This window comes from Paramacrobiotus metropolitanus, unplaced genomic scaffold (genome assembly GCF_019649055.1).
Source record: "Paramacrobiotus metropolitanus isolate TYO unplaced genomic scaffold, Prichtersi_v1.0 Parri_scaffold0000001, whole genome shotgun sequence".
Taxonomy (NCBI): domain Eukaryota; kingdom Metazoa; phylum Tardigrada; class Eutardigrada; order Parachela; family Macrobiotidae; genus Paramacrobiotus; species Paramacrobiotus metropolitanus.
In genome coordinates, this window is record NW_026570221.1 from 3,297,259 (window position 1) to 3,325,041 (window position 27,783).

Consider the following 27,783-nt stretch of genomic DNA (forward strand, 5'->3'; position numbering starts at 1 on the left):
AGACCGGTTTTCAAAAAGCTGGTGAGAGATGGCTAAATATGATAGCCCACTCACTCACTAATTAAATATACACAAAGTGAAGCAGCCGAATAATAGTTAACCTGGATCATACGTACAGCCATACTGTTCGGCTCGCTGAGAACTGAAAACGCTGGAGTCAACGTTTAGCTTGCGGGTGATATACTGCTGATCAGGAAATGTTGTTATAATATTAGATGGATCGCAGGTTCGTAATCAATGGAAGTTTGTCAGGGATAGTTTTCGTTTGCCGCTGGTACAAAAATGCTTATTGAAGGGCGCGACACGAAAGCAATGCGGTTTGGCTTGTTTATTTTGCTCTACATCCAAAGCAGTCTTGGTAAGATATTATGTTTTCGATGAGATAAAGCACCCAACAGTATAAGCGGGATAACTGGTCTACTCGAACTGTTTCTCTGAACTGCTGCCGTCACCCTGGAGTATTACATTGTACTACGGTCGTTCGGTTGAAAAATCTTGAATTACAGCTCCCACAAACCGATTTCCTTCCCTTTTTTTTTAAATAAGTAGATCACAGCTTTTACAGAGTACAGGGAATTTTTGGAAAAATTGAACCGTCGTCAAATAACTACAGTACACATGATAACTTCGCTTCAGTCATTATGTGTACTTGCATTCGTATACATTAAAAGTAAATTTTTTTATTCATCGTACAAAAACTGTGTCCTTTGAAAACTGTTAGGATTGGAAATGTATTACGTGTACGTAATCAGTAACTGTTCTATGAGTGTACTATCTTCATAGCTGATCAGTGAGTGGAACGTCCACTCAGTACACCTATCCCTAATGATGATCAGACTTCTGGGTGAAGTGCTGACTAATGTTTGAGTGTTGTGTTACCAACTGTGCTATATAAGCGAGTGTTGTACAGAACATCTATGAACATCTTGTGGACATCACTGAATGAACAACTGCGGAAGTATCTGAGTTGGTTCGTTAGTACAGTTAGTACGGTAGTCAGTTATCACCTTCCTACAGACCACTATTTAATTTTCAAGAAAAACTTTATTACGTAAACTGTAAGAAGAGATCGTCCTCTTACCCATTCGTTCAAAATATTTTGCAGCTACGTCGACGTACACGAAGTCCGCTTACCTCTCACAAAACCTGACTTCACGCCCCACCGTGCTTGCTCCAGTCGTGCCATCGTATCCCTTTCGAAGAGATTTATTCACAGCAGAAGAATGCAACCTTTACTTCACCCTTGGATCCAATGGATCCATGTGTTTGTTGATTCCCGGCTCCCGTTTATGTGCCATAACTGAAAAATCACCCCGCCGATTCGTGATGATGAACACGTACGTGGAGGTCCCGTGTCTCCACCCAACGCGATCGCAGTTGGTTAAAACCACCCAAAGAGTAAGCCAAATCAGTCCGCAACGCGCAGTAGTGCTGCATTTGGATGAAGAACCCGATAAAGAGGATTTGGTTACCGTTGACGTCATCGAACCCATTCGCAACCAAACCGTACACATTGGCATTATTGGCTGTTATTCGCCGAATACTACAGCCAGAGTGTACGAAGTGGGTACAATTCCCAACCTCCACAGTTTTGCCCTTTATAACTGTCACAATCAAGCGGTCCGCAAGTCTGATTTCGGTCGAATGCCACAAATACGGCAGATTGTGTTAACTTTATGTACGATAAACATGCTGGAGCCGGGCACCTTCACTGATTTGCCACATTTGCGTAGCTTGGTTCTGGAGAGACAACTAATCCTGGCGTTATTTAGTGCAAAAAATCCTAGCGGAGCCAACAGCTCTGTGAATGCTAACTATCTCGATTACCTTTATAATCTGCACTGCGACTGCTCATTTGCCTGGTTGCGCCGTTTCCTAAATCAGATGCCGGATTTGATCGAGGCAAAAGATGCCGGTGAAGTGTTCATAGTGGGCAACTACGTTTCCACAGCTGTAAAGCGAAATGGTAACGATACGGAGGTCTTCAGCGTGGATTGTTCGAAAAAGATTACCTTGGAGAATATCTGGGCAGGCAATGAGTTTTCGTACAACGCATCTTGTTCTGATGTTATCTGCTAACTCTGTCTTTCCTTTCCTGCCTTGCTTTGGAGATAAATGCGCATATGGGCTTATTATCTAGTGCGTATGGATGGTACGTGAAGTGCAATCGCATAGGTTAACTCAGCTTTGCAATAATAACTGGTAAGGGAGGCGTAATAATATTTTACAGGTATCTTAAAGTTCTTATACAAATGCACGCACGGGACTTTTACCTTCGCGCACTTCTAAATGCTTGTTCTGCGTTGATATATATTTTATTAAACGATCTTTGTAATACTTCGCTTGGCCCAGTATTTTAATCAGTTCCGCTGTAGCGATCAGTATATTAATCACTTGAACGATTTGATAATCTTTGTGGCGGGCGGCTTCATGAACTATTACGGCTGACATGCAGTCGTTGCACTGAAACTACATCTCCAACAGCATCATGAGATGGAGCAGTAGCAAAAGCGCATATTATTACTACTGTCTACGACTAAATATTTCCGAACGATCTTGTGTTGCAATACGCATTATCAATTTAATTAGTTCGTCAGGAACCGCTGAGGTGAAAGCTCTTCGTAAGGATATTAGCGTTTTCAGTTTAAACATCACCCTCTTTCATGTAACGCAATCCGACTGCAGATTCAGTATTAGCGGATTTAGAAAACACTTTTCAAAGTTGAAAAAATCAAAACAAAACTCTGACTGCCGGCCCCCAACCACCCCAGTGTTACCTTGGGTGGTGGCACTGGAATGGTTCCAGTGGAATCACAGACAAAAAAAATTTGTTTTCGCATTCTGCTCGCTGCTTAAAATAATAACGCAGATTCCGAATATGGTGTCAGAAAATGTTTTGGATTGCCTCCAGGAGCGTTCGTTCGAAGATTTGGCTCACGTGTGCAGATGTCTCTTCCAGTACGGCGGGAAGGTTTGGGGACGCGCCGCATAGAGACACTAGCTGTTTGTGCCTATTTGGCATCGGTGTACTCTGTGCTGCCTATCGTCTCTGAATTCTACCAGCCGACTGAAGAGTGTCTAACGGAAGCAGCTTTGGAGTCCTGGACGCAGTGCGAAACCCCAGCAGATTTTATTCGGAAATTTCAATACGCGTGGGATGCGCCAATGATCGAGCGGAACATTTCCATGTTGATGTCGAGTGCAGAAGGAAACGAACGTAACAGGGCTGTTTTGCTGGCTGCACTAAGCAAAGACTCGGGAGCCTGGTTAAATGCGTTGCCTGCTCTTTGTCTGGGAACATTCCTTAGAGACGACGATGTCCGAATCGGTGTCGCATTGCGGTTTGGATTGCCAGTGGTAGTGGCGCACAACTGTATTGCATGCGGCAAGCAAATGGAAATTAACGGACACCACGGGTTATCCTGCAATAAGTCAACCAAAGGACGATGGGCGCGGCACCAAGAAATGTACAGTATTACTAAAAATTGTTGCGAAAGCGCCGGTTTTCTCTGTCAACTAGGACCGACCGGCTTATCGAGCAAGGACGGAAAAAGACCCGACGGGATGACTTGGATTCCAGTCCGCCAAGGGAAACCACTGGTGTGGGATGTAAACAGTTGGTGCACGGTCGCAGACTCTCATGTCACCGGCAGCTCGAAGAAAGCTGGATACGTGGCTCAGCTCGCAGAAAATGCCAAGCGCCGGACATATTCGTTTGTGGAAAATGGAAACTTTTTTATCCTTTAGTGATTGAGACGTTGGGAGTATTTGGCCCCGCTTTCAGTGAATTGTTGCATTTCATGGGCCGTAAAATTCGAGACTTAACTGGAGAAACGCGTTCTACTGCTTTCATTAAGCAACGTTTTAGTCTCGCCGTTGTAAAAGGAAATGCTACGGCTGTTTTGAGCACGTTACCTTTTAACCCAAGAGAAGATAGAGATTTTGGTTGTTTTTTTAATGTTTAAATTTTAACTATCAAGTAGTGTACCGGCGCTTGCAGTTGTTGTTATCGTGGTGGCTATTGCCCATTAAGAGTTCTTTTGTTGCAAATTTATTAATGTTAATATTATACTTTCCAATATACCTGTACAAACGTGAAAGAAATATGAAAATATGGATCCATGTCAGAATGCACTTTACAGCAAAAACTGAAACTGAAGCTAACTTGCTGAAGTGTTTGTCATTGTTGAAAACTTCTACCATAAAAAATTAACACAAGATGCCAAAAGATTTCAGTGCATCGTTGAGCTATAACACTGCAGAAAAATGGTTTTAAAAGTTTTCATGCTTAACAAAAATTTTCAAGCACCGACAGCCTTGACGGCAGTTGGGTTGCGGTTTTAGTGATTTTATTCCTTTAGAGAGGTTTTTTGCACAGGGACGGAGTAGGTGGTTTTTTGGGTTGTGATATTGTTTTTAGAAATATAAAAGGAATATGGGTAGAGTTACGTAATGCTTTTTATTGATTCGCATACATTTGTTTAATTATTTTGTACTTTTCACATTTTTGCGGGATTGTTTTTGTTATTTCCGGGAAACAAACGAATTGTTATATATGCGTCACAGCAAAGACGCCAGACACCGTAAAGAATGGAAATATGTGGCATATAGTGATTGAGGTTGTTTAGCGATTAGCGATTTAATAAAGCGATTAAATAAAGCAATAGCGATGCGATGCGATGCGAGGTTTAGCGATTTAATAAAGCAATAATAAACGGTGGTTTAGCTCCTGGTCTGCGCTGGCGATGGTGGTAGAAAGAACCCGTTACTTCAAAGAAACTAATAACACCAACAATTATGCGATCCACAATACATGTGTCCGATTTCTTTTAGGCTCTTGTACGGTATTTCCGATAATGTACAGTCTCTGCACTTCCTTTTGCGCTTTGCACTGTTCGCACTGATTTTGGGCACCGTTAGTTGCATTCATGCAGGTATCCAGTTTGTTAATCGCTATGTTCAAGTAATGTCTTTTATACGATTCCAGCCTGTCCCAGGCGTCGTTGAGTGATCCCGACCAGGCATCGATCTGGGCATATGGCCAGCCGCCGCGCGCAAACTTGAACATCACAGCCTGTTCTGGACGGGTACCGCATATGACCTTCTGGAGGCAGTTATAACCTTTCGAGATCACCATCATGACCATCGGTACACAGCAAGGATGGATGACCATGCTCACTTTTCCCTCGTCACAGTACGGCATACCTGTCAACAAAGACATACGATGTAAACACCACTCGTTCATGTTGCGCCACAGAGTTTGTATGCGGGAAACCAGCACGCGGGAAGCGCGGGTGGGCTGTCGAAATATACCCACTCAACCGGTGCGCTAGTCTGCGTTACACAAACTACGTGTACGGGAAAGAACCAGGTCTTTACGCTTTAAGCCTTCAGGCGACGAAAGTGAACAAAAATTAAGTACAACACGATCTAAAACTCTGCTGTCGTATGATGGAAAGAATTTACCTGTCTCAGGATCATGATAGTAATTCGGGCTGTGCATCACACCGGAAAAAAAGCTCGGCTCATCGTTATCGTCCCTATCAATAGGCTCCAGCTTCGGTATTTCATCCGAAGGGGATGCGCACGTGTCCCAGAAACGGCTCAAAGCGTAAACCTTATATTGACAGGCCAGTTCCTTGTATATGTCTGAGCAACATGCACAGTATCTCTCCGGAGTGCACAGTAAATCCTCCTTTCCCTTGCAAGACCACGGAGATGAACCTGCCTTAAAGGGGCGACGACACTACAAACCAGAACGAGCACGTAAACAGGTTGCATGCGAAACGAACAGTTAAACGTTAAACAGCATATTGAAGACTGCTTATTAAAGGAGATGTTTACGGGACAGCACTGCACGTATGATGGGCTTACAGTATAATTGAACTGGTACGTTACATTCACCGCCATTCCAGATTCCGTTGTTCCGCTGCTGATTTCGGCGATTGTCGGCACACTGCAGTCTTTCAACGGGTCTGTGTCGATATTTGCAATTTTTTTGAACAGTTCATCCTTATGTGCGGGATCGATGGAGCACTGTACAAGATGCAGAGGTTTTTCGCGTAAGTACGTATGCAGCGGCAGAAGTGTGGCTTCGCTAAATGATGCCCACAAATACAAAGGGGATACCAAAAGTTTTTTTCCCTATTTTATATGTTTTCCCGCAGACTCTTTCAGCTCTTCTCTTTAATATTTTCATAAATACCATTAATCGACTAGTCAGTAGAAAATTTACTTTAGATTTTATTCGATGCGGTTGAGAAAATGCAAAGAAAAGACGGTTGATAGTTTCTGGCGCCTTCTACTGTGGTTCCCTCGCATCAGTTTTGTTTTGTTATCATTCTCCCCGTTCGTAATTCAAGAAGCACAATCTGTTTTCATGTTTGAAATTCTTCTTTCTTTCAGAACAACTTAAGAAAGAAAAATATAAAACCCCGAATGGTTTTTTAAAACAATTAAAACTGTTCACGACCAGATGCCAAAACCCGGAAAATGGGCAATAAATATTAAAGTTTTGTGAAAAAAATTCGTAGTCGATAGCCTGGCGAAAAAATAACTCTTGGCTAAAATGCAATGGAGTCAACAAAAATTACAGTTTTTTTTTATGAAAAGAATCAGAAGTTCAGAAAAGCAGGAAAGCGGAAAACGAGGAAAATGTGCGTCGTTCTAAAAAAATTATCCTTTTTTTGCGGAAGGTTTAGAAACGTTTTCACACTAGGACAAAAACAAGGACAGCACTAGAATTCAATAACATAAATTTTAATTAAAACCGTCAAGGAGGAGAGAAGTGGCGCTAAAAGAACTAAATTTTGGCTGATGGAAGTCGTTAGGCTGCCCGAACTAGCACCGGCTAGACAATTTTTCGTCTGGCCAGTTCTTCATCGATAGTTAAAATTATTTTTTCCTTCGATAGCCTAGGGAATTAGTTATGCAACAAAAAATATATCGTGGATGCATCACTTCAAACGAGAACCAGGCAAAATAGGGAAAAAAACTTTTGGTATGTCCTTTGTATATGAAAATAAAAATAGATGAAATACAAAAATACATAGATAAAATATAAATATAGAAAATGTAAATGCAGATATAGAAATTCTTTTTATAAAAGTAGAGAAATATAAATACAGATATAGATACGTAATTATAAATACATATAAATATTATATAAATATAAAATTAATTACACTGTAGAGGGGAATATTGAGAACTCATGAACACCAATTCCGATCTTGATGATCACCTTCACATGCTTGTTTATGCTAGCGCATTTTGTGCTCTCTGAGCACAATTTTTTGGAGCTGTAAGGGAAAAACAAGCGGACATAAAGCTGAGAACAAGCTTAAGAAACAATGAACATTTAAGCTAAATCTGCAACACGTTTGCATGCTGGTGGATCCGATTCTTGGACATCAACTGCTCTACCTCCACCACCTATGGGTGGACCGGAGGTTCAGCCCGCTTCCTGCCGATAAAACGCAATTACAAATGTTTCGGCTGACAGACGGTGGCATTTGTGTACCGAACATAAGCCGCGGCTGTAGTACATCTGCTGTACAAGCTGTCCGGCAATTTCTGTCGTAAAGGGTACAGCTAGCGCGAAATTTGCGCTTAAAATGGTGGCCACGTCACTACGCTTATCGGACTGCCTAAATGCGCTCCGCAGATAGATTGTCCATTACTACACCGACCGTTTTCTAACCACATTCAGCCAGGCAGTTACTGTTATTCTCATTAAATTATCTGGCGTGCACCAAGCTACCTACCAGCCAGATGCATGTTACGTATTTAAGCAGTGTGGCGTGGCGCGCCGTAGCATAGAGTTTGGCGTAACACGCAAACTTGTGTACTTCGCTGTATTGAACCGGCAGAAATTACCGGACAAGCTTGTACATTCTCATTCTTGCATGTTTTGGTGCTATCGGAGTGTTTGAATAACACTTCATGTGCAGCGAGACAGATTTTTTTGTGCGGATCCATTATCGTAAATCACTGACTTCAAATTACAAAAAAACTGGAAGTGAATGAGCGATTCCGCTGCAAAAATGCTTGGAAATCCAATAAAAATACTTGTTTTGCATCGATTTTAAGTCCATTAAACGATTTTCGAAGAAATCTTTTTTGTATTAAAAAGGTTGTGTTTCCCTTACTTGTAACTGTGGGCAGAATGTGACTAATAACATCGGTGCGTTGAAACCACTTGAAACAAGCTTCTACTGTAGCTCCAGTTAAGCAACGTGCCCGCTACTTTGCATATTCGACCTCTCCCAGAAATCGTTTGCCTTCGTCTGTAATTGCTGTCGCGGATGTTTTCGGCTGTCCGCAAGAAAAGTGGTTATTCTGACTGACCGGCTTCTGCAATATACTGGCGTTGCCAGTGCCACGCAGTGCTCAGGAGCTGTCAAAAACAAAAGAAATTGAGGCAAACATGTTATCATCCACTCGAAACGCGTTGCCTTCTCCGGTTGAACGCAATGTCCGTCACTTACTGCCTTATCGAATAACAAGAATACCGGTTGATTTGTGATGCGCTGATTGCTGAGTCCAGCTTCTGGTTGCCAAAATCACTCGGGTCTCTTGCGTATTTGAGCCAAGTAGAACAGAACCGTAATAATATTATCATATCATAATTCCTTGTGGAATTGTCATAATTTAGTCAACAGTGCTAGAAGTGGATCTAGATAGATTTTGTATGATCTGTACTCGCAACGTCGTGATTGGTTAAGCTTCTTCAATCAAAGAATGTCAACCGTTATTGCGGTCATCGCTATCACCTTGAGCGGTGTGCTGTTGTGCGGCTGTAGTACATTTCGTGATTCTTGGTATGGACAACCTCTGTACAGGACTGATCAGCCCTTCGAGGACTGGTTTGAAGTAAGTGGTGAATTACAGTCATTTACAGATGCATACTTCGCCTTGCCCATTATTTCAATCAGTACCACTTTAGGGATCAATATATTAATCACTTTACCGAACTGAGAGCCTCTGTGGCGGGCGGCTACATGAACAACCACGGCTGACTGAAATGCAGTCTATGCATTACTATTCAGTCTATGCAGCCTACGCAGCTTATCAGTGTGCAATCTATGCAGTAAGACCAGCACTGCATCTATGCAGTAAAAGTGATTAATATATTGATCCCTAAAGCGGTACTGATTAAAATAATGGGCCAAGCGAAGTAGGCATAAAAGTTTTCCTTCTACTTCATAAATCTTGATTATACTCGTATATACTTCGTTGACTTGGTCCGTATGACGCCGTCTGCTGTGCTTGACGAATACAGTTTATCGCATTTGTTAATGTTGAATCGAATTATCATATTTTTGTCTGTACAGTGTGTGACCTCTTCCACACCACCGGACTTAATGCTTGAAAAGGTTGCCAAATTATCAATTACCGACAGCACAGTGCAGTGACCCGAATATTACTCAAATCCCCAGCAACTCCTCGGCAACCGGCGCTCTAGTGAATGTCTCGCACATCCATTACAAGGTTAGCCCTACTTTGCTCCGTGGTGCGTGTTTCGGGCACTACGCCGTCAATATGGTACGCTGCTGTATAAAACACAACTGATTTGAGCATTCTTTCTTAATTCAATTAGTGCAACCCTTAACTGGACTACATACCATGAGATATTATCCGTGCTTGCATGCGAACCAACTACAATGGCTTCTTGCAGCGCCTGCACGACCCTGTTTAGCGCTGCTATGTTCCAATACGATCTGTTCGCTTTGAACCGTTTCTGGAATACTTGTACACCCGTTTATGATAAAATCACCAGTTTGGAGACTATTAACAAGAAAGTTATGGATGAACCGTATTGGTATGACGAGTGGTACTTCCTACAAACAGACCCGCCTTCCAGTCGTGTTCATAACGCAGGTAACATCGTATTTCCATTCTGGGCCATGGACGAAGTTGGGATAGTGATCTCTTCTCCGTTTCGTACATATGTAACGTTAATACCATAAAAGGGCAATCAAGTAGCCTTTGTCAGCACTTTGTGCAATAAGTTCAGCTTGATCAGTAAAACGTGGCACACGCTGCTTTTTTTATGTAGTACAAAACGAAACGTACGCTTGTGTGAGTAAGAGTTTAATGGAGCACAAGCCCCACGCAAACAAATTTTCTGAGTGAAAATATGTTTTTCCGGGCGATCAAAGCACATATGTGATAGAGATGAGCGTAGCGTTTGCAGTTTTATTGGGCTAGTTCAATTAATCCGCGGAAAACAATGATACACTTACATTTTCAGTCTTCTTTCACAGGTACGTATTGTGACGACCATAAACCGAGCATGGTCATTCATCCCTGTTTCGACCAGCCGCTAATGGTGGTGATCGACAAAAGCTCAGTCTACGAAGACAGGTGGTGCTACCAAAAGGTCATCTTGGCATCCCGTCCGGAGCAAAATGTGGCCTTTAAGTTAAACTGGGCCTTTGTGGCCCAGTTAAATGTGGCCTTTAAGTTATCTCAGTTATCTCTGTGTGACCCATCTGGTACACTAGGGTAGTAGTATTCTGTCGTACACAAATTATTGCTATTAGCAACACTTAATCATCAACTTCCTGCTCAGGCTGGCAGTCCCGGAGAGGGAAGTGGTGGTTAGGGTAGAAAACTGAAACACATCTCTGTGGGGGTTGATGCGGACCGCAGCATTCGTACTCAACCAGAATCTGCAGGACATCTGCCAGGACATCTGCATGATGTTGTATTACTTAATTGCTTGTTTGTCATTGTTACCTGGTTTAGTTCACGATCAATAAAAGAGCAGTATGCTCCTTTGCGCGTGACAGGTTACTTGAAGTTGCGTACCCGGGAACAAGATGACGCCTGGGGCAAACACATTGTTGGAGCTAGTCCAGATCTGCTGCAGGCATACCCAATTTTTAATACTTGCCCCTCATTTCTCTAAGGCTGTTCTGTTTTCATTACAACCTTGATAGAATTTTATGTATCATATCCAGCAGTTTACCTTCTGCTTCCAAGAACTAAGTCAACAGTTAGACACAGGCATATGGCCGGGTCCATACTACAGCGGATGAATGTTGACTAAGCGGTTCATCATGTCTGACTACCTGTTCTGACCAGCTTGCCATAAGCGCAGCATGTCTAGAAATTATCGGAATCTGCCCATTCTACAGGTATTTCTAAACCTGATTTTGGCTTAATTTCTTCTTCCGTTCGTACGGGACGTCATTCTGATAAAGGAGGCCTGCAATCTGGCCGCACAGCAAACTGGTGTTTCTCGATTCTGGCAATCAGTAAGTAATCATAGCTGCTTCGCGACCTTGCATCCTTTTCCAACCTGAACAGTCGTCTGCTTCCTGGAAGCGCTGTATAAGCAATTCCAGTTGAGATGCTTCAAGAGCATCGTTCTAATATGGCATATCTTCCCAGATTGCATTATCCAGGAAGTACTCGTAATTAATTACAATAAATACCTCGTTAACACCAGCGATGCCGGAATGAGCGTGACAGCTTTTCGCTTACGGTGCAATACAGTCTGTGCATGCAAGCCTCGTTAGACATTCGAAGAAGTGCTATACGGATATATGTTCCTTGTTGGGCTGATGAAAAAAGCCGTTGGTAATGCCAGTATGACTCACACGGCCAGTTTGTCAGAATCTAATTCAATAAGTACCTCGCACCAACGTATGGTTACGGAACTAAGGCATATCATAAATCAGCAACGACCACCACAAAACCCTTGGAGCACATATGCATCATAATAATATTGTAATAACGTTTATGCATCGCCATCAAGATGCAGAGCTAATCTGGTCTGTCATACAAGATTTCGGAATACCGTATTACCGGCACTTATGCGTCGTTAATACAGAATACAAATGTGCCCTAAAACATCTGTAGCTTTGCAAGCCTAAGTCACACGCTGCTGCGCTCTATATAAGCACACAACGTCGTTTCCATTAGTGTACTGAACCGGTGTGTGGTGTCACAGTTTTGATTACAGTACTTTTCATCTATTGTCTACTTCGTAAAATGGGCCGTTTCCAGTACATTGTAATGCTCATTTCCCTGCTCGTTTACACGGCACTGTGCGGTGAGTACAGCTAGTCCTAAAGCAACCAGTATATATAACAACCATAAGGTGTATTCTTATCACTAAACTTGTGAACTACAGACAGCAGAGTATCTGGAAAGGACGGCACATCATCTTCCAAGAATACCAGTCAGAGCGCGGATAGTGGTAAGTGGGCCTCCATCAACGCTTAATTGCAATGGGCTGTGGCATTCCTTATATGCAGCGTCCTTACCGTATCTGTATCGTAGATAACGAAGTTGTTGCTGCAAAGAAATCGGCATCTGCTGCAGTCGCCACCGCTGCCACCAGTATTCCAAACAGCGTGGCACCTACGTCGACGGCCAAAGGGCAGACATCGGCTGGCTATGGTGGGTACAGTTACTCAAAAAACATTCAGTGTAAACAGCAACCCATTGTCAGTACATTTGTGCTACGCTCGCTCCACAGAATCTGATGAAGACGAGTGGGAGGATAAATCTTCTGCCACCGATACCACTCAGAGCGCGGACATTGGTAAGTGGACTTGCTTAAAATAAAATCCAAACAGGATGGCGCATTACTTTAGTACAAGTCAACAAGCTCTTTAAACCTGCGCTAACCTATAGTAAGCTTAAGGAATCGTTTCTTTACTACCCCAACGTTTCGTCATTTTGACTGCTTACGAACTCTGCTAGCCAAAACTACTTCAAGAAGCTTGGCACCATCGCCGACACCAGAAAGTAGATTTCGGCAAAACTATCAACTCCAGAGCGTTGTGTAGCCGAAATACAAGCCCGGCCCGAGAATTTTAGACCGCCGTAAGCGCGACACAGTGAATACCGCACGGTAAGGCTACATTTTATCTACGTAGTCAACACTAGATGCACTGGCGTAGAGCATCCTGAATGACTCAAGCCTACGTCTCTGAAATATCCCGCGTCTTATAGGTCTAAAACGTCTAAAACGGTCTAAAACGTCTCTGAAACATCCCACGGTCTTACAGCGGTCTGAAATTATGGGCCGGGTTTGTAGTAAAGTATACGAGTTTGCGTCGATGCCATTCCGGAAAGTGTCATGTGACGACCATGGTGTGATCGTGATGTGACCACATGTTCACAATCTAAACATATACCTAGGTCTGTGACGGACTTCTAAGCAACCCGGAATACCCTCTAGATATTCACGTCTACTTCCATCTATCTGTACCTATATAATGGCGAAAGTAAACGCGTTCCACCGTTCCCGTCACCCACTGTTACGGCAATACATTTGGCTGAATCTGGCGCGGTACAGAAGCGTCATGTCCAGCTACAACGTCACACTCCAGCCGGGTGACGGCAGCAGTACTACTCTAGGGAGCGGTGGACCGTGTTTGGTTTTGCCCACCATAAAAGCTCTGCACTACTGTATCATCTATAGTCATCTACTGTATCACCATCTGTACGAGGACAATTGGGTGCTGTGAACATACCCTTGACGATTAGGGTGCAATGAACATCCGACTAGTCAGCGGCTCGCAACACTACTGGAATCACGGTCTGAATTTTAAATTAAATCTAAGTTTAAAACGCACAGCATCCAGTACGAGTACATATTAATTGTTTGTCGAAATAGACGGTGAAACACTTGCGGATAGCATTTTTATCAAAATAATTTATCAAAATAAGGTTATGTTCACAGCACCCAATTGTCCTCGTATGCATGCTAGCAATGTACCAAGGTGGATAGGGTGTAGGGTGTACCCATTCACCTTGATTGTACCATCCGCTTACAGTCATCATGTAACATCAATAAAGATACAGCACGGTCTGTCCTTTTTAACTTAGGAAAACCCTATGATACAAAGCAATCAGAAGACATAAAAGTTTTGCATTTGCAGGCTTAACCAACTTGACCCAGCCGACGATTACACTGCCCTACGCCAGCCTCCAAATGCAAGTCTTCAACACGACATCCGATAGGACGCCGCTTTTCTACGCACCGGCCGCAACTCTGATGCCGCCTGAGTTCGCCAGAGATCCCGGTTCGGTGTCAGTGAGCGTCGAGAGCAATACGAGGTGCCTCCGCATCATAATGAAACTCTGTACACCGTCGAGCTGTACATCCTCCAGCAACGTGCGGTACTACTGGGACTTGTACATGAATCTAGCAGTGGGAGCTTATTCCAGGGTCTTCCCGTTGAAGTTGCAATGGATGCTGCTGGGGCACTCAACCAATGACTCCACCCCAACGATAACAACTAGTCTTTGGCAGCCCATGACCACCATCCCACCGACGGCTTCCGTGCGCCTGTGCTATCCAACGGACGCAGCCTACAACAAACAGTTGACCGCGCTGCGCAACGACAGCGCGCAGTTTGCGTCGCGCCTGTTCGTGTCCCTGGCAGTAACCGCCCCACGTGTTCGCACGGCTCCGTTCTGCATCGATACCAAATATCTTCCAAACAACACGATTGTCAACGCAATGGCGGAACGCTTCGCAAGCGGGCACAACTACATTTACATGCAATCCAGCGAATACGCCAGTTTCACTAAAACGGTCGTTGCAGCATCTGTTGAAAAGATGTTGGGTGGAGACGAGTTCGTTGAGGATGTCGAGAGGGACAGCTTGGTCAGTGAAATGTCGGCTGTTTTCCCGTTTAATACCACCACCACCAAAAACTTTACGGCGGATATGTGGGCAGCCACGTACTGGCCGACGGAGCGCCCCGATATCAAGGCACGTCGATTGGACAGCATTCTCGGCACGAATCGTATCTGGGTGCGGCAGATGGTTCCCTACCGGTTTAACTTTCCAGCTCCACGTCCGTTAAGGGAAGCTTTTTATGCGGCGATTAACAATTACGAAATGTACGTCAGCGATGAGGATTTTAAAGTTCACCTGAACCCGAGACCCGTGTATCGTGTTAATCTGCAAGTCCTCCGTCAAGATGCGCCGGTATGCAGCGGAAATATTTCGTTGACAAGGAGGAATTCCGGTTATACTGGCACGGTACCGTTGAGTGTGGGCGGAAAAATTGTGTTTGATGATGGAACCACTCTGTAATTGGGACAAAGGGCTGTTGTGGAGTTTAGCAACTTCCGCTTCTATAATATTAAAGCGGATGAATGTTGTCAAAGCGGTTCACCATATGTGACCACCTGTTCTGACTAGCTTACCCTGAGGCCTGAGCGTAGCATGACTAGACAAATTATCGAAAGCTGCCCATATTCCTTAAATCCGATTTTAGTCTTGGTTCTTCTTCCGTTTTTACTGCGCTTTGTAATAAATTTAGCCCTGCGATCTGACGCACACTATACTGCTGTTTCCTGATTCAGGTGATCGTAATCATAGTTGCTTCGCTTTAAAAACATCGTTTTAATACGAAGAAGACTGTTTACAAATGAACGCTTTACAACTTTTTTGTTAAAGTCATCTTTACATCAGTCTGTGTAGCAACCATAAAATTAACAGCATACTCGTATAACGGTTCTACGCGTCTATACTTTCTCATAAAACGCTGATTCCGCTCGGCCAGAATACGCTGTCGCGCATTTTCCTGCATTTCTTGTAGGTGCTTACTTATTCTTGATTTTGTCACAGCATTTCGTTGATTTTGTCGCCCCCGTATTTTGTGAGTGTGCACGGACAACATGGAGAACACTCAAAACAACTGCGTCCATCAGTATTCTTGTTATACTTGTACTACTGACTGTGCACTTGGTTGCCGCTAGAATGGTTGCCACTACACTACGTTTATCGCAATGCCTAGATGCGGTTCACAGTTAGATTGCCCCTTTGTGCACAGGCCGTTTTCTAGCCACCTTCCGCCAGGCAATTTCGATTATTCTCATAAAATTATCTGGCGTACACCAAGCCACCAGCAAACCCAACGCAAGTTACGTGAGTAAACAGTGTGGCGTGGTGCGCCGTAGTGTGGATTTATGTGTAATCCGTAAATGTCTTATGTTCGCTGTGTTTATACGAATGCTCAGTTTTTCGACAGGCTTGTAAAAGAGTTGCGGCCGGGAAGCGGCGACAGGATCCACACAGGTGACATCCCATGCCAGACACATTCCTCTCTGCCATGCAGAAGTTGTGCATCCATCTGGACGACGTTCGCTAGTGTGGGAAGTGCCCCGGGGTTCAAGTTTTGCTGGGATTCCGGCTGAAACATGAGCGCGACATATAATGCTGTTGAGCCCACCATGCCGAGGATGTCTGCCAGCGGAGAAAGGGCAAGAAAGGCCGTGATGTCCGTAAGCGTCGACGGGCTTTAAGCATTTCGTGCAACTTTTCGGTTCACAAATCTTGGCGCCGAGTGTGACGCCAACTGAAATCTTTATTGTGTCATCGTCGAGAAGATTGCCGATGTGAGCGGAAAGTAACGCGTTGAGCCAAACACCGGCTTCCGGTTTCGACTGAGCGAGGAGGCGCGCCTTGTTGACTTTGTCGTTTCGGTACACATCCAACAAAGTAGCCAAAGACACATTACACAAAGGCAGGTCCCAAGCTTTCTGTGAATTGCGGAAGTCTGGTGCCGGCAGCTCCGCCAAACATGCATTTGTTTTCCAAGTTTCAAGTGCAGCGGAGACATCCACAGCAGTCATACCGGGAAGCAGTTGTGACACTATGCCGCTGACGGAGTGAATCGAAGCCAAAATGGATGGGAGTGCTAATTCCTTCGATCAACGTAAGCCAATACCACATCTGCTAACCTGGAGACTTGCTTGTCGCCAACTGGGATAATCATCGTGGTTTGTGCGGACATTACACAAAAGTTGGAAACAGGACCGCAGCACTTCATCGATTTTGTATAACTGCTGTGGGTATTTCCAAGCGTTGCTGCACCTCAGCATATAAATAATCTTCAGAGCTCCGAGACCCTGTCTTAGTAGAAACAACGCGTGATGACGAGGCAACAGTTGCATTTTCTTGCATACCGCGGTCAAAGACTGTGAAGTATTGTATAAGTAATACTTTAATAGTTAATTAATACTACATAATTAATGATGTGAACAGGAACTGCGCAGCAGGTAGAATGACAAGAATATAACAGGAAGACGTATGAAGTAAAACAGTAGTTGCTAGGAAAGCAACGTACACGACAAAGACTGAGTCTTTTCGGCAAACAGGGGGGCGATCGCGTCGTCCAGCACTGGATCTCCGAGCAGTGTTAGGTCAGCACTGGACACGACGCGGATTCCAGGATAACGTGAGAGAAAATAATCCACAGCTTCCTGATGTGCATTCTCAGACCCGCCTGCAACATGTAGTTCGCATTTTGCAATGTTTATCTCCAGGCCAGTGCCCCGTGCACGGTCAATAACACAACTGAATAACACACGCTACCGGGCAGCCCGTCAAGAGTACCGCCGTCGAGATACCAAGGGTTGAGCTCAGTATCGAGAGTGGAAATTACAGCTAGCAACGCGAGGCAAAACAGTAGTAGTCCCAAAAAGGATCTCCTTGCTGCACACCGGATTATGAGGCGGCGCGGCAATTCGCCAGCAGGTCATGGTAGCTTGCTATAGCTCTGCAGACTACTTTAGATGGACGAACGGGCCTTGGAAAGGACGAACGGGCCTTTGCTAGGTTTCAATGTGCGTGGCGGTGCTGAGGCCATAGTCCACAGTACCAGAAAATTTGTCGCGTCCGATCCGGAAAACCGCGTCCGATACCGTAAAAGCAGTTCTTAAAATCGACTTTAGGGATGCTTTTAACACCGTGTCCAGAGAAGCTGTGCTGAATATTGCCCACACATACTTCCCGGAATACAGCGCATTCCTTCAGTCAGTATACGGATATCATTCGTCCCTGTTCCTAGAAGAATACATTTTATCTTCTGAATCGGGAGTGCAGCAGGGAGATCCTTTGGGCCCTTAATTATTCTGCCTTGTCCTCCACATGTTAGTCTTTACTTTAACCACTGAGCTGAATGCCTGGTTTCTGGATGACGGGACTTTAGGCAGTTCCCCTGCTAGCGTGTTGGACAATTTTGAGCGGATTGTAGCACAAGCAAATTCCATTGGGCTAGAAATTAACATCGCTAAGTGTGAACTTTTCGTATGTGGAGGATCGGAAAGCCCTCAACAAGAAGTGATTGCAGACTTCACTGTTAGACACCCTCAACTTCGCATCTTATCGGACTCCACTTTCACACTGCTCGGAGCCCCTGTACTTGATGCCGCTATCGGTCCAGTACTCACTGAGAAAGCTGCAACACTAACCACAGTGTGCGAACGACTGCAACTCCTGCCACATCATCATGCATTGTACCTCCTGAAACACTGTCTTGGCGCGCCAAAAGTAATCTACATGCTGAGATGTTGCAACGCATGGAGGTATCCCCAGAAACTGTACGAGATTGATGAAAAGTTGCGGTTATGTTTCCAGTCTTTGTGTAACGTCAAAACCACCCACGACGATTACCCTTGTTGGCGTCAGGCTACTCTTCCCGTTTGTCGAGGCGGCATTGGCATACGTCGGTCGGAGGAATTAGCACTCCCAGCCTTTCTGGCTTCGATTCACTCCGTTTCCGATCTGATGTCCTTAATGCTACCTGGCCATGCGGCTGACGATCTTACAGATGCCCCGGACCTGTGGAAGAAGAACGCTTGTCTACCTGATCTGCCCGAAGCCAACTTCCGCAGGCAGCAGAAAGTATGGGATTTGCCACTGTGTAACGTATCCTTGTCTACGCTGCTGGAAGTTTACCGCAACGATGAAGTTAATAGAGCCCGCCTTCCCCAGTCAAAACCAGAAGCCGGCTTCTGGTTGAATGCATTGCCCTCGGCTCATATCGGCAATCTCTTGGACGACGACACTCTCAAAATCTCAGTGGGCCTGCGTTTGGGAGTCGCGATATGCGAACCACACGATTGTTTAAAATGCCATAAGCATGTCGATAAATTCGGCCACCACGGCCTGTCCTGTGCATTCTCTGCTGGTAGACACCCACGTCATGGCGCTCTGAACACCATCGTATGCCGATCTTTCGTTTCAGCTGGGATTCCAGCTAAGTTGGAGCCTCGCGGCACGTCTCATACTTCGGATCGACGCCCCGATGGCTGCACAACCTTTGCTTGGCAGAGAGGGATGTGTCTAGCATGGGATGTCACTTGTGTGGACACCGTCGCGCCTTTCCAAGTTAAAGCTACAGCGGCTAACGCAGGCGCAGCTGCGTTGGAAGCGGAGGAGAAGAAGACACGGCTGTATCATACAGATACTTGTCCGGCAGGTATATTTTTGCTCCGATAGCGTTTGAAACAATGGGCCCTTGGGGACCGGCTGCTATCGCCATTATCAAAGAACTGGGCAGACGACTGGAGCAGCATACAGGAGAAAAGCGTTCCCATGAATTTTTACGTCAAAGATTGTCGCTGGAGATTCAACGAGGAAACGCGGCCTCAGTTCTGGGCACAATGGAAGGAGCGGAAATGTTTAATGAAGTTTTTATGTTGTAAAAACTGTGATGTTTTTAATTATTGATTAAGATGTTGTACCACAGGTGAATAAAGCTGTTGCCTTGGAATGTCGATGGTAAATGTGGAACCTTGTCCGACTGCCTGAAAATGCCGGTTCGTTTTCTGTAAGGAACAGCTGGTATGTTCTATCCTCACTCTTCGAGATCACGGAGGCTTTCCAGCAGCATATCAACTGAAGGATCCAGGGCGTAGATGGACTTAACAGACTGCCGAGCTGCATTACTGCTTTCACTTCCAAATTGGTAATTTGTTTACTACTTACCACTTAAAATGTTTTTAAATTGTAAAAGTGTTGTTGCTATAAAGTGTTTTTGAATACGGCTGAATTGTATCGGATAGAACTATGAACGTCAAAAACATTTCTTCATTTGTATATTATTACACATTTTGTTTCACAATATATACACAATATATACGCAAAGTGTTTTTGAATACGTAGACAATGTTTCTTCATTTGTATTCAATTACACAATATCACGTAAACACACCGTCTACACTGGGCGGAGTACTTAAGCAAACATAAGCCTGCGCCCACACCGGAATGCCGCAGTGGGAAAAAATAAACAAATAGCAGAACCATCTCGAGAAACAGTGAACATATACCGTAATTATCGAATTTGAAGCCCCCCCGTAATTAGAGCCAACCCCTAAGGTCGTTTGAAAGTTATAAGCGCCCCTCCCCGAAATAGAAGCCCATGGGCTTGATTAAATACCGTAAAGCCCATATTAAAAAATGCCAAAAAGCTGGTTTGAACAATTGAAGCCCCCCCTAAATACAAGCCCATGCCCGTAATTGGAGCCCACCCCGTGGGTCATTTGAAATATTTGTAACCGTGGGCTTCTAATTCGATAAATACGGTAAGCAAACTCTGCAGCACGCTACATGCTGTGCGCTCCCTTCTCGGATGTCAATCGATATAACTCTAGCTTCTCTCATCCAGAGAGCGAACGGAGGCTCAGTACTCCCGCTGCCGCTTAAAGCGCAGTTAAAAATTTCCAGTTTGCCGCTAACAGAAGGTGTCACGTCTTTTACTTCACTCATGTACTTACTGATTCTGTATATGACAACATCCTATCATCGGGTAATATAAAGTCATAAGTACAACATATCGTTGCTATGCTACAGACACACTGACACCTTCCCCAAGTGGGGAACCCACTTCACAAACACAAACAAAAACTGAAAGAACTCATTGCTCATGTATTAACAGCTTAGGAGCTATTCCAGCGTTCGCCCTAGCTGTACGACGTGGTTCCACCGGTTCCGGTTTGGTCTTCTTGGGCTTCGTAGCCTGTGGCTTATTCACTGTGGCAGGCTTGGTTTCTACGGGCTGCGGTTGGGAAACCTTCACCGCATCGGGTTGAGCTTTCGGCTGATCAGGTTCCGTTTTTACAGTCTCTGCATCGTTTGCAGTAGACGCTGGCAAGGCTTCACTGGTCACTTCCGGAAGGTCATTGTCAATGGTAGGCGGTGGTGCTTCCGCGTTGGCTGATGGTGGAATTTCCGCTTCTACCATTTCGTGCATTTCCAGCCAACTTCGTGGCCGCATCTGATTGGCATGTCGGCGCCATATCAGATCGCCAACCTTCACGTCCCACACCTTCGTACCATAACGTCTGACTAACTTTCCGCTTATCCAATCAACTGTGCGGTTCAACCGGTAGTCGCGCACCAGCACCAGCTGACCACTGTGGAACTCCTTCGGTTTCGTCCGCTTATCGAAATTCTTCTGGTATCGCTCGCGGTTGCGCTCTGTCGTGGTTGCCATGACGGGAATCAAAAGGTCCAACGTCGATCGGAGCTTCCGTCCGATAAACAATTCGGCCGGCGACTGCCCGGTCGTTGCATCTGGCGCGCTTCGATAACGCCACAGGAACTGGCGTAACGCATCCGGCAGTGCATGACCGTCGGCCATCAACTTCGCAAGTCCGTCTTTAACGGTTTGCACATACCGCTCGGCCTGGCCGTTTGACTGCGGGTGACCTGGAGGCGTCCGGGTGTGCCGTATGCCATACTTGCTGCAGAACTCCGTAAACTGCTGCGAAGTGAAAGGTGTGCCGTTGTCCGACACAACTTCATTGCACACACCGTATCGGCTGAACATCGTGAGCAGCGCCTCCATCACTCCTTCCGTCGTTGCGTGCTTCATTTGCACCACTTCCGGCCATTTGGACATTGCGTCCACAACCACAAGCAACATCGTGCCCCGATATGGACCGGCAAAGTCCATGTGGACACGCTTCCAGGGAGCATCGGGCACCGGCCACTGCGCTAGCGGAACTTTCGCTGTCTCACCCGCGCGCTCGGTGCATATTCGGCAGTCCTTGGCGACCTGCTCGATCTCCCTGTCCATCGATGGCCACCAACAGTAGCCCCGCGCTTCACCTTTCATTTTCCCGGCGCCCATGTGGGCTGCGTGTAGATGCTTCAGTATCCTGGGACGATACTTCTCGGGAATAACCGTGCGCGATCCCCAGCACACGCAGCCATTCAGCACGCTCAGCTCGTGCTGTACCTTCTTATACGGCCGAAGCCGATCGCTTACGGAGTCCGGCCAGCCGCGACTGATGCGCTGGCGTACTTCCTGGAGCTCCGCATCGGCAGCCGTTTCCCTTGCGATGTCTTCCACTGACACGGGTATGTTTTCGGCACTTTCCACATGCAGCGCGCTCACTACGTTATCCATTCCCAGGTTTGGGTATTTCTCCAGCTGCGTGGAGTGGAGCGGCAGTCGGCTGAGACCATCTGCTTGACCAAACTCCTCGGTGCGGCGGTACTCTATGGAAAAGCTGTATCCCATGAGCAACAACGCCCACCGCTGAAGACGATTGGCCGTGACCACTGGGACACCTTTCCGCTTGCCGAAGACGCTCAATAACGGCTTGTGATCCGTTAACAGCGTAAACTCCCTGCCGGCCACGTACTGGTGGAATTTCTTACAGCCGTAGACGAGCGCGAGTGCCTCTTTTTCAATTTGCCCGTAATTCTTTTCCGCCGCTGACAGACTCTTAGACGCGTGCGCGATCGGCCTTTCTGTTCCGTCGGGAAAACGGTGACACAGAACCGCTCCCAAACCATACTGCGACGCATCCGCTGCCAGCACCAGCGGCATTGCGGGATTAAAGTGCACCAGGAACGTTGCGTGGACGATTTCTTCCTTGAGTGCCTGAAACTGCTTCGCACACTCAGTCGTCCATTCCCATGGTGCGCCGGACTTTAATAGGCGGTGAAACTGACTGCACTTTGCGGACAGGTTCGGTACGAACTTGGCGTAGTGATTTACCATGCCCAGGTAAGCACGTAACTCACTGACGTTGGTGGGCATTTTCATGTCCACCAGTGCCTTCACACGATCCTGGGATATGTGTCGCCCGTGTCGGTCCACCACAAAACCCAGATACTCGACCGATTCCTGCATGAATCTGCACTTCGACAGTTTCACGCGAAGTCCGTACTTCTCCAGCCGTTCTAACACCGCTTCCAAGTTTCGCTGGTGTTCCTCGTCGGTCTTGCCCGTGACGATAATGTCGTCAATGTACACTGCCACGCCCTCGCAGCCTTGCAGTATGCGCTCAATGATCTGTTGGAATATGCTTGGTCCGCTTGCGACTCAAACGGCAAACGGTTGTACCTGAACAGACCCTTATGCGTGTTGATGACAACAAGCTGCTTACTTTCGTCGTCCAGCTCTATTTGCGCATACGCTTCTGCCAGATCCAGGCTGCTGAACTTGTCGCCCCCGTTTAACTTGGCAAATAGTTCATCGGGAGTGGGCAGCGGATAGGTTTGCACGTCGAGCGAGTCATTCAATCCAGTGCTTAGGTCAGCGCACGTGCGGATGTCTCCGGCTCGCTTCTGCGTTCCAACAATGGTGCAGCCCAGTCCGCATGTTCCACAGGCGTGAGTATCCCTCTTTCCACCAAGCGGTCCAAATCTTTCTCCACTGCGTCCCGATAGGCGAACGGGACCGTTCGTGGCTTACAAAAGACCGGCTTCGCGCTTTCCTTTAGGTAGAGGTGAGCCTTAAACTCCTTGCAGTGCCCAAGTTCCTCGCGAAATACGCTGCTGTGGCGATCCAGGATGCTCTGGACAGTTGCGCGGGCGGTGACCTTTGACACCGAAAACACCTGCAGCTCTTTGAGACTTAAATGACTCAAATCTAGCGCTTTGATCCAGTCACGCCCCAGCACATCACCTCCACGGGCTACGACGACGACAGGCAGTGACTTCCTTGTCCGACCATATACCACCGGCATCGTTGCACTTCCGATCACCTGGATCGGATGGCCCGTGAAACTTCGTAGTGGTGTGGCATAAGGCGTCAGCTTCGGCGAGCCGATCTGTCTCCACGTGCTCGCCGTGATGATCGTCACACCCGATCCCGTATCCAACAGCATGGATACGCGGGCATCATTCAAGGTGATCGGTACCCGAATCGATCCACCCACTTCTTCACCGATAGCCAGGACGTCGAAGTCTTCCTGCACTGTCCACGTCCGACGGCCACCGCCGCCTCTGTCGCCCTTTGGCGGAGGCTTGCACGCCTTTGCGACGTGACCTTTCTTGCCGCAGTTTCTGCACGTCGCTTCCTTCGCCCAGCAATCGGCCTTCACATGCCCTTTCCCGCCACACGCGTAGCATGCGCCGCTGCTGCCAGCCATCTTGCCACTGTTGCCGTCACCACGCCCAGGTCGAGTACCACCGTTACGTCCCTTCGGATGTGGCCCCGAACGTCCCTTCTGGCCGCCGTCGATCCTCGCCACTTCAGTAGTAGTGGCTGTCCGCTTCAGCTGCGCCAGCTCATACTGCTCTGCGATATCCAGCGCTTTCGCCAGAATATCGATTTCCTTGGTTCGCAAATGGCGCTGCGTCGCTTCATTTTGGACTCCGTTTAGGAAGGCCGCACGCATGTTCCCCTCCAACGCGTCCGCCGGAAAAGAACACAACACAGCCTTCCTCCGCAGCTTATTGGCAAAATCCAAAAGGGTTTCACCAACTTCCTGCTTCAGGAGGAAAAAGTTCGCCCATTCTGTTGACTGCAGTGTCTTCTTTACGTATGCATGCTCGAGATGGGCAATGACTTCATCCAGCTTTAGCTCTGCGGGATCTTGTGGCAGACACATGGCAAACAACATTTCATGTGCTTCCACTCCTAGTGAGTCCAATAGCAGCCGCTTTTGATCGTCCTCCGCGGTGAGTTCCTGTATTTTGACATAATTGTTATAACGGGAACGCCATGCTTTCCACACCATGGAGCCAGGCTCGAACTTGAGCAGCGTCGGGGATTCCTTTGCTTTTGCCATAGTAGACGGTCCGGACGTGGTCAACACGTTCGTGGTATAATCAATACCAATATCGTCCAGAGACATTCGTTGAATACCACAATAATGGCCTTCACGCCAAGTTTTGTCACGTCTTTTACTTCACTCATGTACTTACTGATTCTGTATATGACAACATCCTATCATCGGGTAATATAAAGTCATAAGTACAACATATCGTTGCTATGCTACAGACACACTGACAGAAGGTCTAAATCAAGAAGGTCATCCGTGTCGGAGACAAAATTAAAAGGTTGTCGTAGATATTATCTTTCGAACTGCGATCATTAGCCATGGATTCCCCTAGCTGCTTTCAGGGAACAAACTTAATACCATGCAGAGTAGTTGGTCACAACAAGGTACTCGAAATCTGCATACGTTAGTGACTGACACGCTGCGGAAAACTAACTGGAAAGCTGACAAGGCCAAGCACCATTCGGGCAAAAATGTTATTAGTCCACTTAAAACGTGTTTCTTGCTCGATTTAAATGTTAAGCCCGCCACGTACCGTCTCGTCAGTTAACTGGAATAGCGACTAGGATTGTAGAGTTTTGATTGCTGAGTCGGTATTCTTACTGACAACCTAACTCGAGTTTCACACATATTTAAGCCAAAAAAAATAAACTGGGTCTTCATATACGATGATAGCACTTATTGTACTGTAATCTGTATTCCAGCGCCTAAGTGGCTCTGTGTACTTTTCACAATTACTGTATATTCGCAAAGTCGTTATTGTCAAGTTTCCCTAACGGAAGGATGTCAACCTCTGGCGCGATCATCGTTATCGCATTAAGCGGTGTGCTGTTACAAGTCGGCGCATGGCCAACGAAATGGTATGGTCAACCTTTGTATAAATATGATGAGCCCCTTGAATTTGCGTTTGCAGTAAGTGACTTGACAAAGCATCAACCGTTTTAATTACTCTATTAAACTATTTCGAGACAACTTATCAAAACCTCGTCTGTGCAGTGTACGGCCTCTTCCCCCGCAATAACCAAAAAGTATGAACGGATTACCAAAGTATTCACGGCAAACTGCAGTGATCCGAATATCACTGAAATCGCCAACGACTCCTCCCAATCTGGCGATCCAGCGAATCAGAATGTCACGCACCACGTTCGTTATACGGTAAGTTCACCTCTGAAGCGCAGTTATGGTACCAAGTCTTCAACGCGGCTATATACGCCATACTGGAAATCTTTAATTATCAGCCGATCCAAATCACTCGTTAGATTTAAAGCGCAGCTGATTTAAGTATTCTGAATCAACGCAGTGTCATCAAAACGTGACCGGAGTCGATTACCTGCTAAGCGGTCCGATGGGATGCGATTTTGCGGATGCAGAAAATGGTTACTGCAGCAGCTGCACGACCATGTACAACTCGATCATGTGCCAGTATCATCTCTTCTCTCTGAGTCGCCTCTCGAAAACCTGTGTCCCCATTTTCGATAAGCTCACCAAGTTGCAGCTTGTCAAACGGACAGACGATAATGAATCGCCGTGGTATACTTACACCGGTCCGATGAGTCTCTCTGATCACACGCGTAACTCAAAGGAAGGAGGTAACATCGTATTTTCAAAAACGGAACATGTACAGTTACCTAAAATCCAGTTATTATTATTTTTCATACTGCACAGTTTTATCCTTCATTGCACAACTATTAATTTTAATATTATTATGGAATTATTATTTATTATAATATTGTTATTATTTACTACTCGTCGAACATGCTGAATTGTTAAGATACGTGGAAGAGTGTTTTTTGTTCGTCACACCCGGCCGATTTTATCGTTGCTTTGTATTTTTTTTACAAATTTGATCGTTGAGCAAAACGTCTATGGGCGAAGTTTTCCTCAGAGAAGTAAACACTTTGGCAAACATTGTTTTGTTGTGTAATTTCAACAGTTCGTTTGCAGTATATGAAAGCTTATATAAAAAATGACAAAAGAGGAAAGAATTCCTTTGGCCCCACGAAACTCATTGACATACTTAGCACGGTACTTCTTTGTTGGCAGGTGGTCCCCCGTACTGTGACGGTGGAAAGCCGAGTATGGTTCTCAGTCCCTGTTGCGTCCAGCCGGTTATGGTGTTAGTCACTGGAGAGGGATGCCGGCAAAAGGTCATTTGTGGAACCCGTCCAGAAAAGATTGTGCCGTTTAAAATAAACTGGGATATCAGCATGGAATCCTGGAACGGGTCGCACTTTGAAGCCTGGAATAGAATGATGTGGTATTCACACCGTTTTCTAAATGTAGCGATGAACCAGTTGGATACCTGCATGAATGCAACGGACCGTGTTTCCGTTGATGATCAGTGCAGTCGCTGTAAGGCAGACCCGTTTGTGAAGAGACTGTTCGAAGTTGGATACACAGTGGTGACGGATATACCACTGCACAGACCAGATTCTGAATATCCCGTTATCCAAAAGTACATTGCCCTGACGGAGGCCGGCCGCAATAGAAATTAATAATACCAATGTCTCATACCGGGGTAATGAGTTAAATATTGTACGCAATAAACTGCATGGCCGACAATGAACATTCATCCAAAAACACGGATTACGTACATATTGTACTGTTTATGTTTATGAACTGTACTGTACTGTTTATGAACGTAAGTTATCAACTGCATCACAGACAATAAAGCTGTATTCAAACACTTAGATTTCATCTACAACTATTCGATATCAGAATTTTAAGCACATAGGGATTATCTGCCAGAAATGTAGTAACACTGAAATTCAGCGCTGTCGGAAGTCGAGCTGAAAGGTTTGGCGTCCATCCTGCCGTCGTCACCGTTGATGGTGTAATTTCGCAGTGATGTTGTTATGGCGTCACTTCTGCTGGATGGGTATGGGGCGGGAGATTTCGTTTCCCTCGACTACTCCGTAATTTATTTCCAGGGATAGTCCATACAAAGCAAAGGAAAAAAACCGCACTACGCCAGCCAAAATTATTTTATATAATTCAAAT

At 45.9% G+C, this 27,783-nt stretch overlaps 5 protein-coding genes across 6 annotated transcripts; 3 read left to right on the forward strand and 2 right to left on the reverse strand.

Moving 5' to 3' along the window:
• Nucleotides 1-177: 177 nt before the first annotated feature.
• LOC129598072 (uncharacterized) lies at nucleotides 178-4,039 on the forward strand. 2 transcript variants are annotated; one of them, XR_008691662.1, is made up of 3 exons: nucleotides 178-358; nucleotides 1,106-2,152; nucleotides 2,912-4,039. XR_008691662.1 is itself a non-coding variant. In XM_055495853.1 (2 exons), the coding sequence occupies exons 1-2, from the start codon at nucleotides 283-285 to the stop codon at nucleotides 2,077-2,079; spliced, it is 1,050 nt and encodes a 349-aa protein (XP_055351828.1). In that variant the 5' UTR covers nucleotides 178-282; the 3' UTR covers nucleotides 2,080-2,586. The 2 variants fall into 2 exon arrangements, 1 of the variants encoding a protein (XP_055351828.1); XM_055495853.1 differs by lacking the exon at nucleotides 2,912-4,039 and having other exon boundaries at nucleotides 1,106-2,586.
• A 498-nt stretch (nucleotides 4,040-4,537) lies between these two features.
• LOC129581075 (uncharacterized) lies at nucleotides 4,538-6,032 on the reverse strand. Its single transcript, XM_055471949.1, has 3 exons — nucleotides 5,875-6,032; nucleotides 5,467-5,746; nucleotides 4,538-5,205 (listed from the first exon to the last, which is right to left on the reverse strand). Exons 1-3 carry the CDS (start codon nucleotides 5,908-5,910, stop codon nucleotides 4,796-4,798), a joined length of 726 nt encoding a protein of 241 aa, XP_055327924.1. The 5' UTR covers nucleotides 5,911-6,032; the 3' UTR covers nucleotides 4,538-4,795.
• Nucleotides 6,033-11,942: 5,910 nt separating this feature from the next.
• LOC129581442 (uncharacterized) lies at nucleotides 11,943-15,067 on the forward strand. Its single transcript, XM_055472515.1, has 5 exons — nucleotides 11,943-12,061; nucleotides 12,143-12,208; nucleotides 12,292-12,411; nucleotides 12,491-12,556; nucleotides 13,902-15,067. Exons 1-5 carry the CDS (start codon nucleotides 12,001-12,003, stop codon nucleotides 15,065-15,067), a joined length of 1,479 nt encoding a protein of 492 aa, XP_055328490.1. The 5' UTR covers nucleotides 11,943-12,000.
• Nucleotides 15,068-20,678: 5,611 nt separating this feature from the next.
• LOC129581447 (uncharacterized protein K02A2.6-like) lies at nucleotides 20,679-24,858 on the reverse strand. Its single transcript, XM_055472529.1, has 3 exons — nucleotides 23,410-24,858; nucleotides 23,164-23,344; nucleotides 20,679-23,098 (listed from the first exon to the last, which is right to left on the reverse strand). The coding sequence occupies exons 1-3, from the start codon at nucleotides 24,856-24,858 to the stop codon at nucleotides 20,679-20,681; spliced, it is 4,050 nt and encodes a 1,349-aa protein (XP_055328504.1).
• Nucleotides 24,859-25,482: 624 nt separating this feature from the next.
• Nucleotides 25,483-27,352, forward strand: LOC129581362 (uncharacterized). Its single transcript, XM_055472379.1, has 4 exons — nucleotides 25,483-25,695; nucleotides 25,780-25,938; nucleotides 26,084-26,372; nucleotides 26,827-27,352. The coding sequence occupies exons 1-4, from the start codon at nucleotides 25,567-25,569 to the stop codon at nucleotides 27,276-27,278; spliced, it is 1,029 nt and encodes a 342-aa protein (XP_055328354.1). The 5' UTR covers nucleotides 25,483-25,566; the 3' UTR covers nucleotides 27,279-27,352.
• Nucleotides 27,353-27,783: the final 431 nt, after the last annotated feature.